Source organism: Mustela nigripes, chromosome 2 (assembly GCF_022355385.1).
Source record: "Mustela nigripes isolate SB6536 chromosome 2, MUSNIG.SB6536, whole genome shotgun sequence".
In the NCBI taxonomy this organism is placed as follows: domain Eukaryota; kingdom Metazoa; phylum Chordata; class Mammalia; order Carnivora; family Mustelidae; genus Mustela; species Mustela nigripes.
In genome coordinates this window covers 112,140,655-112,156,948 of record NC_081558.1, presented here as the reverse complement: position 1 = coordinate 112,156,948, position 16,294 = coordinate 112,140,655, and the positions used below count along the sequence as shown (strand labels likewise).

The 16,294-nt window shown below is 38.8% G+C and overlaps 2 protein-coding genes across 3 annotated transcripts in view; one reads left to right on the top strand and one right to left on the bottom strand.

Moving 5' to 3' along the window:
• VPS8 (VPS8 subunit of CORVET complex) overlaps nt 1-16,294 on the top strand; it is a 247,030-nt gene that overhangs the window by 203,599 nt on the left and 27,137 nt on the right. Inside the window, exon 45 of one of the 2 annotated variants that reach the window (XM_059391372.1) lies at nt 12,384-12,437. The exons of the other annotated variant lie outside the window; for it this stretch is intronic. Coding sequence (XP_059247355.1) covers nt 12,384-12,437 — 54 coding nt within the window. The remainder of the gene's footprint in view (nt 1-12,383; nt 12,438-16,294) is intronic. 2 annotated transcript variants of the gene reach the window in all.
• Nucleotides 10,658-12,320, bottom strand: LOC132011975 (hsc70-interacting protein-like). The gene has a single exon (XM_059391374.1). The coding sequence runs from the start codon at nt 12,207-12,209 to the stop codon at nt 11,475-11,477; it is 735 nt and encodes a 244-aa protein (XP_059247357.1). The 5' UTR covers nt 12,210-12,320; the 3' UTR covers nt 10,658-11,474.

Below are 16,294 nucleotides of genomic sequence, written 5' to 3'. Positions count from 1 at the left end.
GAGCCTGATGCGGGGCTCGATCCCAGGACTCTGAGATCATGACCCTGAGCTGTAGGCAGAGGCTTTAACCCACTGAGCCACCCAGGTGCCCCTGGTCATAGTTTTCTATTAACCATGGTCCACTGCTTATTTAGTCTGGATCCCTGCTGTAAATCAGAGATTTGGTCTCTAAACCAAATTTAATGAAACTGGAACACCGGGATTAATGCCTGTTTTCATTTGTCCATTTTTAAAGAGTGTTAGTTCCCTGTTACAAACAAGTTAGATGGAAATTAAAGGCTAAACAGTGAAATTTCAGTATTTGGTGACAGCAGCATTTCTCCAAAGAATATCCTATAACTTAAATTTACAAGTTAAATGAGGGTTAATGTAGCTTAGAAGTGCATAGAGGTGGCAAATGATTCTAATTTAAATAAATCTCTTTGAGGAGACCTTTGCCCCTTTTCCAATAATCTTTCTATTATACCCTAGTATTCAGTGATTCATTTGGAGCAAATGCCAAATTCTTGGGACTAAGTACACATTACTGAACAACCCCCCCTAAAACTGAAAATATATTTCCTACCATTATGTAGCTAGACAATAATTAAATTGTAAACAAACTATATCAGATTTGTAATTCCAACTTGTGTTAGGCTGTGAGTCCCATCAGGGCAAAGAGTAGAGTGTTGTGGGAAGAACAACATGAGGGGCAGCCTGCTTTTGGAGGGTGATTCGGGAATCGCCCTCACAGAGGTGGTGTTTAAGCTGAGACCCAAAGGATAGAAAGGCGCCAGCCATGTGAAGACCGTGCCATCAGGAGAACCAAAGGGAGCGATGACACATTCGAGGACCTGAGAGAAGCTCAGTGGTCAGAATGGAGAAACTAAAGGGGAACTTGGCAAGGAATGCGGTTGAGGAGGTACTATCATGTCCTAGGAGCCGGGAAGGTCTGGTGAAGTTTCCTTTTTATTCTTAGAGTAGTAGGCAACACTGAAGGGTTTGAAACAGACTGCTGCGGTCCGCTTCCTGTGACTGTGGAAAATGGATCGACAGCCACATCACGATGAGCAGCTCCATTGTCACCGCTGCCGGCGCAGTTTGAAAATCAGATGCTGAAAGTCCTGGAAATTGGCTGACTTCCCTTTGATCCAGAGATGGCTTCTGTCCAGGAGACCAGATGATAACAGTAGTGCCTGAAGAGTGTTTCGAGTCTTTATGTAGAGCTGAAGTCTTGATGGGAATGTGAACAGATGACATTTGAAAATTCTATTCAGCGAAATGTGAAAAATGCTCAACTCTATCAGTGATCAAAGAAATACAAACTAAAACAGCAAAACGATGCCATTTCTTAAACTTACTGAACTGGCAAGTTATTAAAAATAACTTATTATAAAATATTAAATGATGGCACTGTCATACATTTCAAAATACATACACGTTTATATTGATGAGGATGTGAAGAGACCAACACTTTGTGCATTAGCAGTGGGAGTGCATATTGCTACAGGTCCGCAGTCCCAAGCAAACCCTCTGACCAGACAGGTTCAGAATTGAGCATTTTTCTGATTTTAAATTTCATTTTAGAAGGTAATATAGGGGCTTCAGCTTCTGACAGGATTCATTTGGAGTTTCTCGGGGGAACATGGACAATGTACATACAAAGTGGTTCTCAAGACAGTGGACATCAAGCAGTGAGGGAGTGTGACTCCTGAGAGATGAGAAATAAAAAATGTGAGCCCTAGGCTCATTTTTAGTGTACTGCCAGGAGAAAGTTTCCACACCCTGGCCCAGGGAGGGAAAACTGAGGCAGAGCTCACCAGTCTGTCAGAGTTGAGGAGACAGCAAGGTGGCTGGAGTTTGCAGAACAATGTACAGATGGGAGAGAGCTGCCCAGAGATCTATAGATGACAACTTTCAGTATTAGGTTGAATACTGTTCACTGTATGAGGAAATAGTGTATACTCGAGGCCAGAAGAACCCATAAAAGGATTAGAGTAGCACTGCCCCCAGATCCAGAGCCAGGAGTACTGCCAGCTGGGGCACTGCATACTTCATGGGTACACTGAGTATTAAGTCCTGTCTGAACCTTAGTATTGGGGAAAGTTAACCCTAGACCAACTACAGCTCTGATCCCACCTAACAAAGCTGAAATGCAAAACCTAAAAAAGATCCAATTATCTAACCAAACTGAAATGCAAAACCTAAAAAAAGATCCAGTTATTTCCAAATATTTCTTTAAGTTTTATTTCTTTGCAGTAATCTATATGTCCAACATGGGGTTTGAACTCACGATCCTGAGATGAAGAGTCACATGCTTTTCCGGCTGAGCCAGCCAGGCGCCCCAAATTATTTCCAACTATTTAACTACATCTCAGAACAAAGTTCAAGAATATGTTAAGGATTACAAAAGCATTTAACCCAACGAGGTGAAATTCACAATGTCTGGCATTTGATCAAGAAAGCAGGAAAAATGCAAGTCATAAAGCGGAGGGGAAAAAATAAACTATATGACAATCTGGAGAAGGCAAAACTATGGAGACGGTAAAAACATCAGTGGTTGCCAGGAGTTAGTGGGGGTGGGGTGGGGGTGAATAAATGGAACACAGAGACTTTTTGGACAATGAAAATACTCTGTATAATACTGTAGTGGTGGACATATATCATTCCACATTTGTCCAAACCCATAGAAGGCACACCAAACGTGAACCCTAATGTAAACTGTGGACTTCAGGTAATAATGATGTGTCAGTGTAACGTGTCATCAGCTGTAGCAAGTGTAGCCTTCTGATGGGGCCTGTGGATGACAGGGGAGGCTGTGCATGGATGGGAGCATAGGATGTATGCAGTATTTCTGTACCTTCCTTTCAACTTTGCCAAGAACGTGAAACTATCCTAAAAAATTGTCTTTTAAAAAAGCAATCCATTGAAACAGACCCAGAAATAGCACAGATGATAGAATGAGTAAACAAGAACATCACAAGTTATTATAATTATATTCCATATGTTTGAGAAGCTAGAGGTGAGGCTGGACATGTTCGAAAGAGATGTGGAAGTCATAACATCAATAGAACATCTAATGATTAAAACTTCAGTGTCTGAGTTGAAAAGCACACTGGATAGGATTAACAGCACAGTGGATATTGCAGAAGAAACTATTAGTGAACTTGAATATGTAGCACGACAATTATGCCAGGTCAAACAGAAAAAAGACTGGAAAGAAATGAATAGAGCAGCAGTGAATTATGAAACAACTTCAGGTGGCAAAATACACCTGTAATTGGAGTCCTGGACAAAGTAGGGGTGGGGATCATTCAGAAAAAGTATTTGAAATATAATAAAGAGAGCTCCAGTTCTAGTAATGGCAGGGTAACCTGTATTGGACAGCCTCCATTTATAAGCTCTTAACAAAATATGAAAAAAATGTTTAGGGAGGAAGCAGAAGTTTCTGATGGCTGACTTCACACACACACAAAAAAAAGGCATATTTGAAGTGCTGAAAAGAAAGGTAATACGGTACATATATTGTTATTAATAGAACATTCCCAATGGGGATATGTGGGATAAATAAAGACTATAAATAGCCTTACTTCACATCAGGTGGGGTTTTGCTATCAGTGCCAAAAGTTTAAAAATGTATGTATTTTGTTGTTGTTGTTGTTTCAGTGTTTTTGGGATTTCAGAATTATAGGAAAAGGGGTGTGGATCCATCTTCCTTGTCAGGAGAAAAATTGGCAGTATGTATTTTTAAATGTCCTATACTTTTTGAAGCAGGGACTTATAGGTGCAATGGAAGTAACACATCAAGAGTGTGTGCCAAGTATTTATAAGATGTTTATGGCAGCATTTTTTTAAATAAAAAAATCTGAGAACAACCTAAATGCCCCAGTAGCTTACCAATAGTTGGTGAAATTAGTGATAACCTATCTCTGCAATGAAGGGACTGCTTAATAGAAAAATCCTGTGGTGGAAGAATACAGATATGGTGAAATAAACATTTTCAACAGGTCACATGGGAAGATCACAAAACAATGGGACTCTAAATGTTAATAGTAGTTATTGCTGTGCGATCAGATTGTGATTTTTATTTCCTTTGTTTTGCCTTTTAGTATTTTCTAAATTTCTGTCTGTGAACATATATTCCTTTGGTAACCAGAACAACCAAGGCTTCTTAAAAAAAGAAAGAAAGAAAGAAAGAGAGAGAGAAACGATAAGGAAGGTATCCCTATTGCTGTTAAACTTCAGATCACATTGCTTCTCTAAGTCGGAAATCATTAACAAAGATTACAAAAGTTTAACATTATTAAGGCCATAGCTTAATATATCATCCATATCCCCAGATCTAGTGTGTGCATACCTGGATTTAAAGTGTCTCTTTCAAGCCGCATTGCCTGAGGCATTTCCAGAAGGAATTCTGTTAAATGAAAAATAAGACCTTTCATGGGTGATGCTGAACCATTTCTGTTGCCACTTCAAACACTCTCTAACTTAATCTCCAGAGAACAGCTTTCTCAGATAAATTGTCCAGCATCACGTCTAGTTCTTGGCTTGTTTTTTTAAAAATCTGCAGATTCTTTCATGAGGTCATTTTTTAAGCTTAAATATCTACTTTGCTTTGAAAATCTATTTTCTCCGTTTTCAAAAAGAGCATACCAGGAGTTAAAATTGGATCATGTTTAGCAAGCTACATCATACATCTGGAGTGAATTCCAGAGTATTAATGTCATGGTATGTTAAAGCAAAGACTGTCAAGTCTAATTTTTGCAGACCTGCTAAGACCAAAAGGACAGTCTGGACAGCCAGCTGTTTTGACCCCTGAGAGGAGGTATGTTTTCTATAGTTACTCTGAAAGTTAGAGGGGAAAGGGGAAAAAAAAAAGAAGGGCTGCAACGTGGTCCTTTTTGAATAGCTTGATGCCACAGTGATAGGAAATGCCTTCATCGTCTGTACTGGAGGCTCTTAGAAATAGACCGTCAGAACTGAAGGGGTTGGAGAACTTGAATCCAGTTGCTTGCCTAATACTTACACCTTGGCTACATCATCCTAGACCGATCCTGTCTACTGTCTGTTGCAGTGCTTGCAATACGGATTCTATTTTTCCTTGTAAACTAACAAGTTGCTATTCCAATCTCAGATACTAATCCCTGTGTACTTAGTATTTGCTAGAATTCACTGCTGACACCATGTAGACTTGGAGTTTTCTTTAAGAGATAATTAGATATGCTTCAGGGTTTTTTTTTTTAAATAAATATAGGGTTATTCATATTTTCTGTTTCATCTTTATAAGCTGTTTCTTAAGGAACATGTCCTTTTAATTTGTCATATTTGGGGCTCCTGAGTGGCTCAGTCTTAAGCATCTGACTCTTGATTGCTCCTCAGGACATGATCTCAGGCTCTCAAGATCAGAAACCCGAAATCCACTGGGTGTGGAGTCTGCTTAAGGTTCTCTCTCTTTCTTCCTCCCGCTCTGCCTCTCTCCCCTCCTAAAAAAAGTTGTCAGATCTTTATTTTGCCAATTTTATTGGCATAAAATTGTTCATAATAGCCTCTTTTTAATGTGAATAAGTATTCCAGTATGTAGTAATATATCTTTCATTGCTGATATTATTGTTATATGTTCTCTTGATCAATCTGAGTTATAGTTTATCAGTCTTATTGATATTTTCAAAGAATAATCTTTTGGCTTTGTCAATTTTCTGTAGTGTTTTGTTTGATTTCTGTTGATTGATTTCTGCTCCTTATTTCCTTCCTTCTACTTAGTTTTATTTTACTTTGATTTTCTTTTTCTAGCTTATTAAATTGGAAGCATATAGGCCCTTCATTTTAACCTTTCTTATTCCCCAGTGTAGTACAAAAAGCTGTAAATATCTTCCTCTAAGCACTATTTTTAGTTGCATCCTACAAATTTCTTTAAATGCTTTATTAAGGTATAACTGATAATAAATAAATTTACATATACAAAGGCATATAAATATGACATGTATCTATCCTTGAATTCATCACTACAATTAAGATAGTGACCCTCTCACTGCTAAAAACTTACTCAGTTTCTCCCATCTGTTCCCCAGAAACCACCAAATTGCCTTTTTGTTATAATAGAATAATTTGCATTTTCTAGAGTTTAACATGAATGGAACCATCAAGTAAGTTCTCCTTTTATTTAGCATAATTATTTAAGATTCACCCATGTTGTTATGAGAATTCATTTCTTCTTATTATGGAGTAGTACTTCAGTGTAATGCATATACCATGGTTTGTTTATGATAGCACCAGTTGGTGATAGGTGTTTCCAGCTCTCCAGTTTCTGGCTGTTACAGATTAAGCTGTTTTGAAGATTTGTATACGTATAGGTCTTCGTATGGACATATACTTTCATTTCTCTTGGGTAAATACCTTTGGAATGGAATGGTTGACAACTATGACAAATGTGTGTTTATCATCTTAAGAAGCTACCAAACTGCTTTCCCAAGTGGTTGTACCAGTTTATTCCCCTACCAGCATTGTATGAGGGTTCCAGTTCCTCCACACCCTTTGTATAGTCTCTTCAGTTTCGGCTACTCTACTAGGTGTGTAATGGTATCTCATTGTGTTTTACTTTGCATTTTGTGAATGACTAATGATGTTGAGCATCTTATCTTGTGCTTATTGAGTATTCATACACCTTTACTGAAATGTCCAAGTCCTTTGTGCATTTTTTTTTATCAGATTTTTTGGTTTTTTGTTGTTGAGTTTTAAGAGCTATCTGTATATTCTGGATATTAACTTTTTAATTTGGATATTTATCCCATTTCATTTGCAAATATTTTCATCCATTTGATGAGTTGCCTTTATATTATATTTACATATTTGGTATACAAAACTTTTAAATTTTGATGCAGTCCAGTTTGTCTGTTTTTTTGTTAACTGTTGCTTCTGTCTTTGGTGTCATCTTTAAGAAATCATTGCTAAATCCAGTGCATGAAACTTCGTTTCCTTCTAAAGAAGAGTTTTATCGTTTTAGCCTTTGCTTTTAGGTCTTTGATCCACATTGAATTAGTTTTTTTATATGGTGTGAGGTAAAAGTCTAACTTTGTTCTTTTGCATATGGATATATAGTTTTCTGGCACCATTTGTTGAAAAGACTATTCTTCTCCCATTGAATGGTCTTGGTACACTATTCAAAAATCAGTGGACCTTATATGTGAAGATTGATTTCTGGTCTCTCTATTCTGTTGGTCTACATGTCTGTCTTTATCCCAGTAGCACAATTTGGATTACTGTAGCTTTGTAGTAAGTTTAGAAATTTTAAGAAGTTAATAAAGTAATTCTGTTAATAAAGTAATTCTCAATAAATTTAAGCAGATCCAAGTCATACTAAAGAAGGTTCTCTGATAACACTAGAAGTAACTTAGACTCAGCAACTTTGGTCTTTTTCAAGATTGTTTTGGTTCCATATGAATTTTAGGATGGACTTTTTTTTTTTTTTTTAAGATTTTATTTATTTGTTTATTTGACAGAGACCACAAGTAGGCAGGGAGGCAGGCAGAGAGGCAAAAGCAGGCTGTCTGCAGAGCAGAGAGCCCGCTGCGGGGCTTGATCTCAGGACCCTAGGATCATGACCTGAGCCGAAGCAGAGACTTTAACCCACTGAGCCATCCAGGCGCCCCAGGATGGCCTTTTCTATATCTGCTGCAATGCCACTGGGATTTTCATAGGGATTGCCTTGAATTTGTAGATTTTTGGGATAGTGTGGACATCTTAACAATTAAGTCTTAACAGTCCAGGAATACAGGATGTTTTCTTTTTATCTTTGCCTCCTTGGCTCAGTTTATTCCTAAGTTCATTTTGATGCTATGGTAAATGGAATTGTTTTCTTTTTCTTTTTTTTTTTTTAAGATTTTATTTATTTATTTGACAGATGGAAATCACAAGTAGACAGAGAGGCAGGCAGAGAGAGAGGGAGGGAAGTAGGCTCCCTGCTGAGCAGAGAGCCCGATGCGGGCCTCGATCCCAGGACCCTGAGATCATGACCTGAGCCGAAGGCAGCGGCTTAACCCACTGAGCCACCCAGGCACCCTGGAATTGTTTTCTTAATATTTTTTTCAAATTGTTCATTATTAGTGTACAGAAACACTGATTTTTGTGTGCTGATTTTGTAGCCTGCTATTTTATTTAATTTGTTTGTTCTAACAGTTACTTTTGTCGACTCTATAGAGTTTTCTACATAAAACCTGTCATCTGAAAACATAATTTTATTTTTCCCCTTTCCAATTTGATAGTCTTTATATCTTTTTCTTGCCCAATTTGCCCTGGCTAGAATTTCTAACACTATGTTCAGCAGAAGTGTTCAGCATTCTTGTTTCTGATTTAAGAGGAAGAGCTTTCCGTCTTCATCACTGAGTGTGATGTTAGCTGTGGGTTTTTTTTTTTTTTATACATGGCCTTTATTGTGTTGGGGTAGTTTCCTTCTAATCCTAGTTTGTTGCATGTTTTTATCATGAAAAGGCAAATACTTTGTCCTCCATTGACTGAGATGATCATATAGTTTTTTTCCCCTTAATTCTCTTAATGTGGATACCACACTTACTGATTTGTATATGTTGAAGCCTCTTTGCATCCCAGGGATAAATCCCACTTGATCATGGTGTGTGATCCTTTTAATATGCTGTTGAATTCTATTCACTAGTATTTTGTTGAGGATTTTCCATCTTTGTTCACCAGGGATATTGGCCTGTAATTTTCTTTTCTTTTTTTTTTTAAGATTTTATTTATTTATTTGACAGAGAGAGATCATAAGTAGGCAGAGAGGCAGGCAGGAGCAGGGGGAAAGCAGGCTTCCCGCTGAGCAAAGAGCCTGATGTGGGACTCAATACTAGAACCCTGAGATCATAACCTGAGCTGAAGGCAGACGCTTAACCCACTGAGCCACCCAGGTACCCTGTAATTTTCTTTTCTTGTAGTATCCTTGTCTGGCTTTGATATCAGGGTAATGCTGACCTCCTACAATGAGGCTGGAAGTGTTCCCTTCTCTTTAATTTTTTGGTAGAGTTTTTGGAAGATTTGGTATTCTTTGAATGTTTGGTGGAATTCACCAATAAGTTTTCTGGATAGACCTGCACTTTTCTTTGTTAGGAGGTTTTTGATTACTGATTCAATCTTCTTACTAGTTGCTGTCTATTCAGATTTTTTGTTTCTTCATGATTCATTCTTGGTAGGTTGTGTGTTTCCAGGATCTAATTTCCTTTTGACTTCTTCTTTGACCCATGGGTTATTTGAAAGTATAACTTAGATCCTAAATAACTGGAAATGTTTTTTGGAGATCTTTCTTGTTGCTGAGTCTAAGTTACTTCTAGTGTTATCAGAAAACCTTCTTTAGTATGACTTGGATCTGCTTAAATTTATTGAGAATTACTTTATTAACAGGAAATAGTCTGTGTGGTGGTCCATATGTACCTGAAAAGAATTTGTATTCTGCTTTTGCTGGGTGGAGTGTCCTATAAATGTCCAGCTGATCTAGTTAGTTGATTGTTTCCTGCAAATCTGATAAATCCTTTCTAAATATCTGCCTCCTTATTTTTTAATATATTGAAAGAGAAAGGTGTGGAAATCCCTGACTATAAAATCTTTTTACTTCTTTCAGTTCTATAAATTGTTACTTATTTTTAAGCTATTAGATGCATTGATATCTGGGATTGTTATGTCCTCCTTATGAATCAACCTCTTTATTATTCTGAAGTGATCTTCTTTATCCCTGAAATCTATTGCTCTGAAATCTATTGCTAGCATGGTAGATCTTTGCAGTCCTTTTGTTTGTAACCTATTTGTGCCTTTTTAAAGGCACATTTTAAATGTGCCCATTTAAAATGTGATTTTGCACGTAACATGTAGTTGAGTCTTGCTCTTTTTTTCTGATCTGACAATCTTTTTCAACCCTCAGGTATTTCAAGATATCCCTACACCACCAGTCTTCTCTTTCTTGAGCTCCAAACATCTTTTTGATATGGTTTGGCTGATACTTTTTCTTAATCTTTCACTATTTTATGAAATTCTTTGTTGCATGTCTTGCCTAAAGGGGATATTATATCACCAAGGATACTCTGAGTTGTTCTTTGTAAGAAATGCTGACCATTGCATATTGCATCAGTTGATTAACATTGTCAACAGAAATATGTGTCTGTTTGATTCCTCACCATTCGGTTAAAACCAGTCTGGGCCATCTGTTCTACTTTTCTTACCCTAATCATATTTTTATCTTGGCTAACTACTGACTTCTGATCTCCAGAAAAGTTTCAAAGGGACTTTAAAAAAAAAAAAAAAAGATCTATTCATTGTTCCTCTGAAAATGCCTGTTTTTTCTCAGTTATACCAATTCTATTTGAGTATTTTTTTCCCCTATGTGGAAATAATGCAAAACATTTATTTTCTATATCAGACAAGAACACAGCTAAGTAATCCAAGTCTACTGCAGCATTATAAAAATCATCCCTTCACCACAGTGTAAGATTTAAATGCATCTGCACAAGGGTGCACACTATATAAAAGGAGTAAGGTTGCTGCTGCCCTGCCAAGCACTTCTGGTCCCTACCCAGGTCCGACTGCAATACTGGTGGTCCCAATGGTTCTATCAAAATAAATTGTGTTTAAAAAATAAAGCATTTAAAAAGACAAGTCAAAATGCCTCAGAAACCATATCTCCAACTCAAACTTCATCTATTTTAATGTATTATTTGCCTCCTACTAATAAACCTTTATTTCACTCGTTATAACTGAGCAATGAATCTTCCACACTCAAATATCTTCCTTGCCCAATTAATCCAAAGGAAAAAAACTGAAATGATTAGTAAAGAAGAATGTAGGGACTAACACACCCTTTTAATATGTTTTTAAATATTTTTAAGGTTTAAAAAGTGTTTAAAGTTTGTAGTTCCTAGTAGGAAAACATTATCTGAATGAATACCCTAATGGCAAACCATTGTAGAATGTTTCAGTTGCATGGGGAGCAGAGAGGTAGGGATTCTCTTCACAGCACCCCAGCTTTCTTCATGAGAAGGTCAGAGGTACACTGGTTTGTATTATTGCGACATCCATTAGGTGATCGAAGTTGCTTTTCCTTCAGCAAGGGCTTTATTTGTCAGAAGGGCATATGCTTGACCTCCAAATTTGGCTGACAATTTACTGATGAGATTCATAACCTTTGGGTTGCTCTGATATTTTGACATATTCGCTGGGTTCTGGGCCACATCCTGGAAGGCCACCATAACTTCTGGATCCTGCATGGCTGCAAGAACTTCCGGATCACTAAGAATTTCATTGAGCCCAGGCATTCCTGCCATTCCAGGCATCCCCCCTGCCATTCCAGGCATTCCTCCAGGAAAATTACCGGGCATTCCCCCAGGAAAGCCACCTGGGAAAGAGCCATACTGAGCTCCTGATTGTCCTCTGGCTTCTTCCTCCCTCTGGGCTCTCTCGTGTTCTTCCCGAGCCTTCTTAACCCTTTCTATTCTTTCTTTGATCTCTCACTCTTCACGTTTTCGCTCATATTTTCTCCGATGTTCAGCAATTTTCTGGGCCCTCGGTTGAACTTCTTTCAGCATCGCACTAGCATCTTCATCATAATCCAGTTTGCAAGCAAGGGCAAGATCATGTGCTGCTTCTTCCCAATGGCCCAGAAGTCTATGTGCTTTCCCACGCCACTTATAAGGCTGAGCTGAATCAGGATTTATTTCAATAGCTCTGTCACAGTCTCGAATGGCAGCATTTGGCTTCTGTAATTTGATGAAGACACTGGCTCTCTTGGCATACAGAATGGCCAAGCGAGGATTTAGTTTGATGGCATCTGTGAACAAGTCAATGGCTTTCTGTAGTTCACCATCATTTAGGGCATCAATGGCAGCCACTTTTTTATCATTTGCCTGATCCATCATTTCCTCGGTTATCTCTGCATTTTCATCTCCCATTTCTTGAGGGGCATCGGTATCTGGTTCAATCACACCTTCATTGTCAATTTCTAGATCACTCTCCTCACTTGATGGTTCATCTGTCTTTATGTTTTCCTCTGCCTTCTTACTATCTGGTTTTTCTTCCTTGATACTGTCTTCTGATTTAGTTTTATGAGTGGCAGGTGGTATTTTACCCCCCATGCTCTCCACCCACTCCCGCAGGAAACGCATTTCCTCAGTGTGCAGAACGCTCGGATCCTGCTTACACATTTTCACGAAAGCCCGAAGCTCGCTCACTTTGCGGGGGTCCATGGTCCAGAGGCAGTGGCAGGCGGCAGGCGCGGCTGGGGTTGCGACCCGATTCCAGGCGCGGGTACTAGCTCAGCGTGATCGTGTAGAAGGGGGTATTTGAGTATTTTGAGTGTGGATCAAATAAAACTAGATTATGACAGAAAGAATATTAAAGTGTTTGCCTTTTCTTTCTAGGTAAAAATGTCTCCTTCTTGTCATCCATCCAAAGGAGATTCTGCTGTTAAGAAGGTGAGTTTTTTTTCCAATTTATTAAGTTTTTATTTTAATTCCAGTGTAGTTAACATATGGTTGTATTAGTTTCAGGTGTACCAGATAGTTATTCAACACTTCATGCATCACCCGTGCTCATCATGACCAGTGCACTTCTTAATCCTTATGGCCTATTTTATCCATCCCCCCAACCTCTTTCCCTCTGGTAACCATCAGTTGGTTCTCTATAGGTCAGAGTCTGTTTCTTGCTTTTTTCTCTTTTTTTCCCCTCTGCTCATTTGTAGATGGTAGTGACTTTTAAAGGCATAAATCCACCTTCCCCCTTCTGTGTCTTTATTCTCCTCTCTTGAGCAATTTTTTCAAAACGACAGTGATTTTTAATCATCTCAGTGCTGTCAAAGGTTCTTTCTGATTGGATGCCTTAATAACATATCACCAGTATTCCTTGGCTCTTCCAGGAAGCCAAATGGGGGTTGGCAACTAAGAACTTTCATTGTTCTAGAATTCCCATTCTCCTTACCAGGCAGATATCCTGATCAGTGAGTGGTAGCAGATAAAAGATATTCTAAGGAGGATAGCCTAAGATATTCGTTCCCTACTGATGTGTTTTCCCTCCAGATAACTGTGCCTAAAGAAGACTGTCCCGAGATATTAGCATTTCATACTGCATAAGCAAGTGCTCAATAAATACTTGTGGGATGGAACTCTTACTTATGCCACTTCAGTCCCTGACTGTGAACTTTGTAGCACAGAAAGGGTGTGAGTCTTTCAATTGTGGAGTTCTCAGATGGTGTCAAGAGAACCAGGTCTAAAATCCTTTTCTGTATACAACTGCAACAGTACAGTTGAAATGTGGTTAACAAGCTGACATTTTTACTGTTTTCTTTTACCGCTTTTATTTTGTTGACAACTGAAGTGTCCCTGGATGTAGGTTTTCTTTCCTTGCCCTTTTTATAATTTCAGCCAGCATCCGTGTCCGTGAAGAATTGTAGAACAAAAATAACAACTTGCTGGCTCTGGTAACTAACAGCAGGTTCTAGCTTCAAAGCCCTGTGCCAAAAATGGGTCCCTTTTCTCTGCCTGTAGAATCCCCTGAGACGTTTTTAAAAGAGAAAAAGAATAAAAACAAAATATGCTATCCGAAAAGCCCTATTCCACGCTGCCCAGGAAAATCTCTTCCATTTTTGTCAGGAGCGCAAGGGCAGGCGGACTGAGGCGATGACTGCTGCCACCCAGAGCCCCCGCACTGTGACGGAGGGAAGGGGGGCTTGAATCACCTGGTCTCCTCGCTCCATATACAGATGAACAAATTGGAATCCAGAGGGACCTTTTTTTTGCCTAAGCTTTCAAGTGTTAGCTATGGGACACACTTCTAAGGTAGAGGTTAAAAATGTGCTTTCGATTCAGCCAGACATGGGTTCAAAGATTGACTCTTCTGCTTATTTATCTGAATAACTTTTTCTTTTTTTCTCTTTCTTTCTTTCTTTCTTTTTTTCTTTCTTTCTTTCTTTCTTTCTTTCTTTCTTTCTTTCTTTCTTTCTTTCTTTTTAAGAGAAAGAAAGAGAAGGATAGAGAGAGAGAGAGAGAGGATCTTGACCCAAGCCAAAATCAAGAGTCAGGCACTTAACTGACTGAGCTACCCAGGCGCCCCTAATGGAACAACTTTCTTAGTCAGCCTCTCTGCTTCCTCTGTTGTAAATGATGGTGCTACCTCTCAGAAGTATTCTGAAGACTAAATGAGATACTATTTTTTTAAAAGATTCTATTTATTTATTTGACAGACCAGGGGGGAGGGGTGGGACATAAGCAGGGGGAGTGGGAGAGGGAGAAGCAGGCTCCCCACTGAGCAGGGAGCCTGAGGTGGGGCTCGATCCCAGGACCCTGAGATCATGACCTGAGCCAAAGGCAGACGCTTAACCGACTAAGCCACCCAGGCACCCCTAAATGAGATACTATTTAAGGGCCTAACACTGTGTTTGACAAAAAGTAAATCCCTGGTAAGTTATTGGCACATAGTAGGGACTCAGGTGTTACTGGTGTTACTGAAACTGGTGTTAAAACACAAATCCCCCAATCCTAGTACTATCAGATGTCTTATCACTTTATTATTGCTGCTTTTTATTGTCCATTCTGCAGGTATTTCTGTATGTCGATACTGAACTAAGCAAGGGACTACGGGGATGACAAACACTGTTCTTGTTCTCAAAGACCTCAGCACTTACTGGGGAAGGTAGACATGTAAACTGACAGTGGCTGTACAGGTTGACACATGCTACAGAAGATGCCTGGGGTACACAAGAGCAGAGTGGAGGGGCTGTGTGGGGTGACTTAAGTGGATTTAATATGACTCTTTTGCTCTTAGAGTAAAAAGCCCAATGAAGAAGTTTGAGAAATGCTTAACTGTTCCTCTAAAGCTTTGTTACTAATTATAAGGAAAGCAAACCCAGCCATACTTAAAGATGTTTATTAAATACTCATTTAGAAATAGCCTCATGTAACTTATTTTTTAAACTTAGTAATGGCCTAACTCTCTGTGATGTTAAGTGTCTTACTACTGTCAGGGGGTAGCAGTGTGATGTAAGTAGGATTCTCTTATTCTTGTAATCAGCATCAGACAAACAGAAACTTCCAAAGCCAGTGACTGGCCCCAGGTGGCATTCCTAGGTGATCAGGTACAGACTTACTCACTGTCCAAGCAAGAACTAGGGTTATCTCTAAAATATTTTAGTGTGTGTGTGTGTGTGTGTGTGTACCTTGAATATGTTTTATTTTAGCAGTGAGAGCCCATCTCTCATATTTACCATTCAGATTAGCAAACATTAATTTCACCAGTAGAAAAATTTCTGTGTTTTTTGAGCTAATGAGCAAAATCTTAGGTATTGGTCAATAATGAACAGCCAAAGGACTTTGAGTAGCCACTTTTGGGAATTTGTGTTAGCTAGCAGTCTCTGAAATATTGATGCTTGGTTAGGACTGCTGACCGTACCTAAGTTGAAGTTAAATCAAATAATGCATACTTAATATTACACTGTTATGATGTCTAGAATAACTTTAAAATACATCAAAACAGGTGCCTCTCCCAGACTGAGTGATCAGGGAAGGCTTCTCAAAGAAGAGAAAGCTTCAAAGGGAAAGATACTTCAGGTAGACATGAGTGAGTACAGGACACTTCAGAAACAGAGATGGTTCTGTATGTCTTACATACAGAAGCAGGTAGAAGCTTGGTGAAATGAATGGAAATAAGTCAAGCAGAGAGAGTCAATTATCATATGGTTTCACTTATTGGTGGAGCATAACAAAAAGCATGGAGGACATGGGGAGTTAGAAGGGTGTTGGGGTAAATTGGAAGGGGAAGTGAATCATGAGAGACAATGGACTCTGAAAAACAATCTGAGGGGTTTGAAGTGGCGGGGGGGTGGGAGGTCGGGGTACCAGGTGGTGGGTATTATAGAGGGCACGGATTGCATGGAGCACTGGGTGTGGTGAAAAAATAATGATACTGTTATGCTGAAAATAAATTAAAAAAAAAAAAAAGAAAGAAAGAAATGAATGGGAAGCCATATCTTAAAAGAGTCCTATGTTGTGAAGTTTGCTTTTTATCTTGAAGGTAAGGGTTTCTGTCCAAGGTAAGATTAAAGGCAGGAAAGCAAAAGAATAGAGTGTGCCCGGGCAAGAAAAAGGTCTGTATCTGTGCTGTATTATTAGAATGAAGAGATGAGATAGATTCAAGTCTTATTTTTCCTCCCCAAAACTCTTTCTGAGACCCTAAGTGTGAGCCAGATGTCCTTCCCATTTTGAGCTTTCTCTTCTGGTGCCCTGAACTAGTCTCCACCTACCAAAATGTTTACCTAGCTGAGTAAAAATTGCCTCGTGAC

Coding starts and splice junctions, on each gene's coding strand:
- LOC132011975 (XM_059391374.1), bottom strand. CDS start 12,209: ATGGACCCCCGCAAAGTGAGCGAGCTTCGGGCTTTCGTGAAAATGTGT.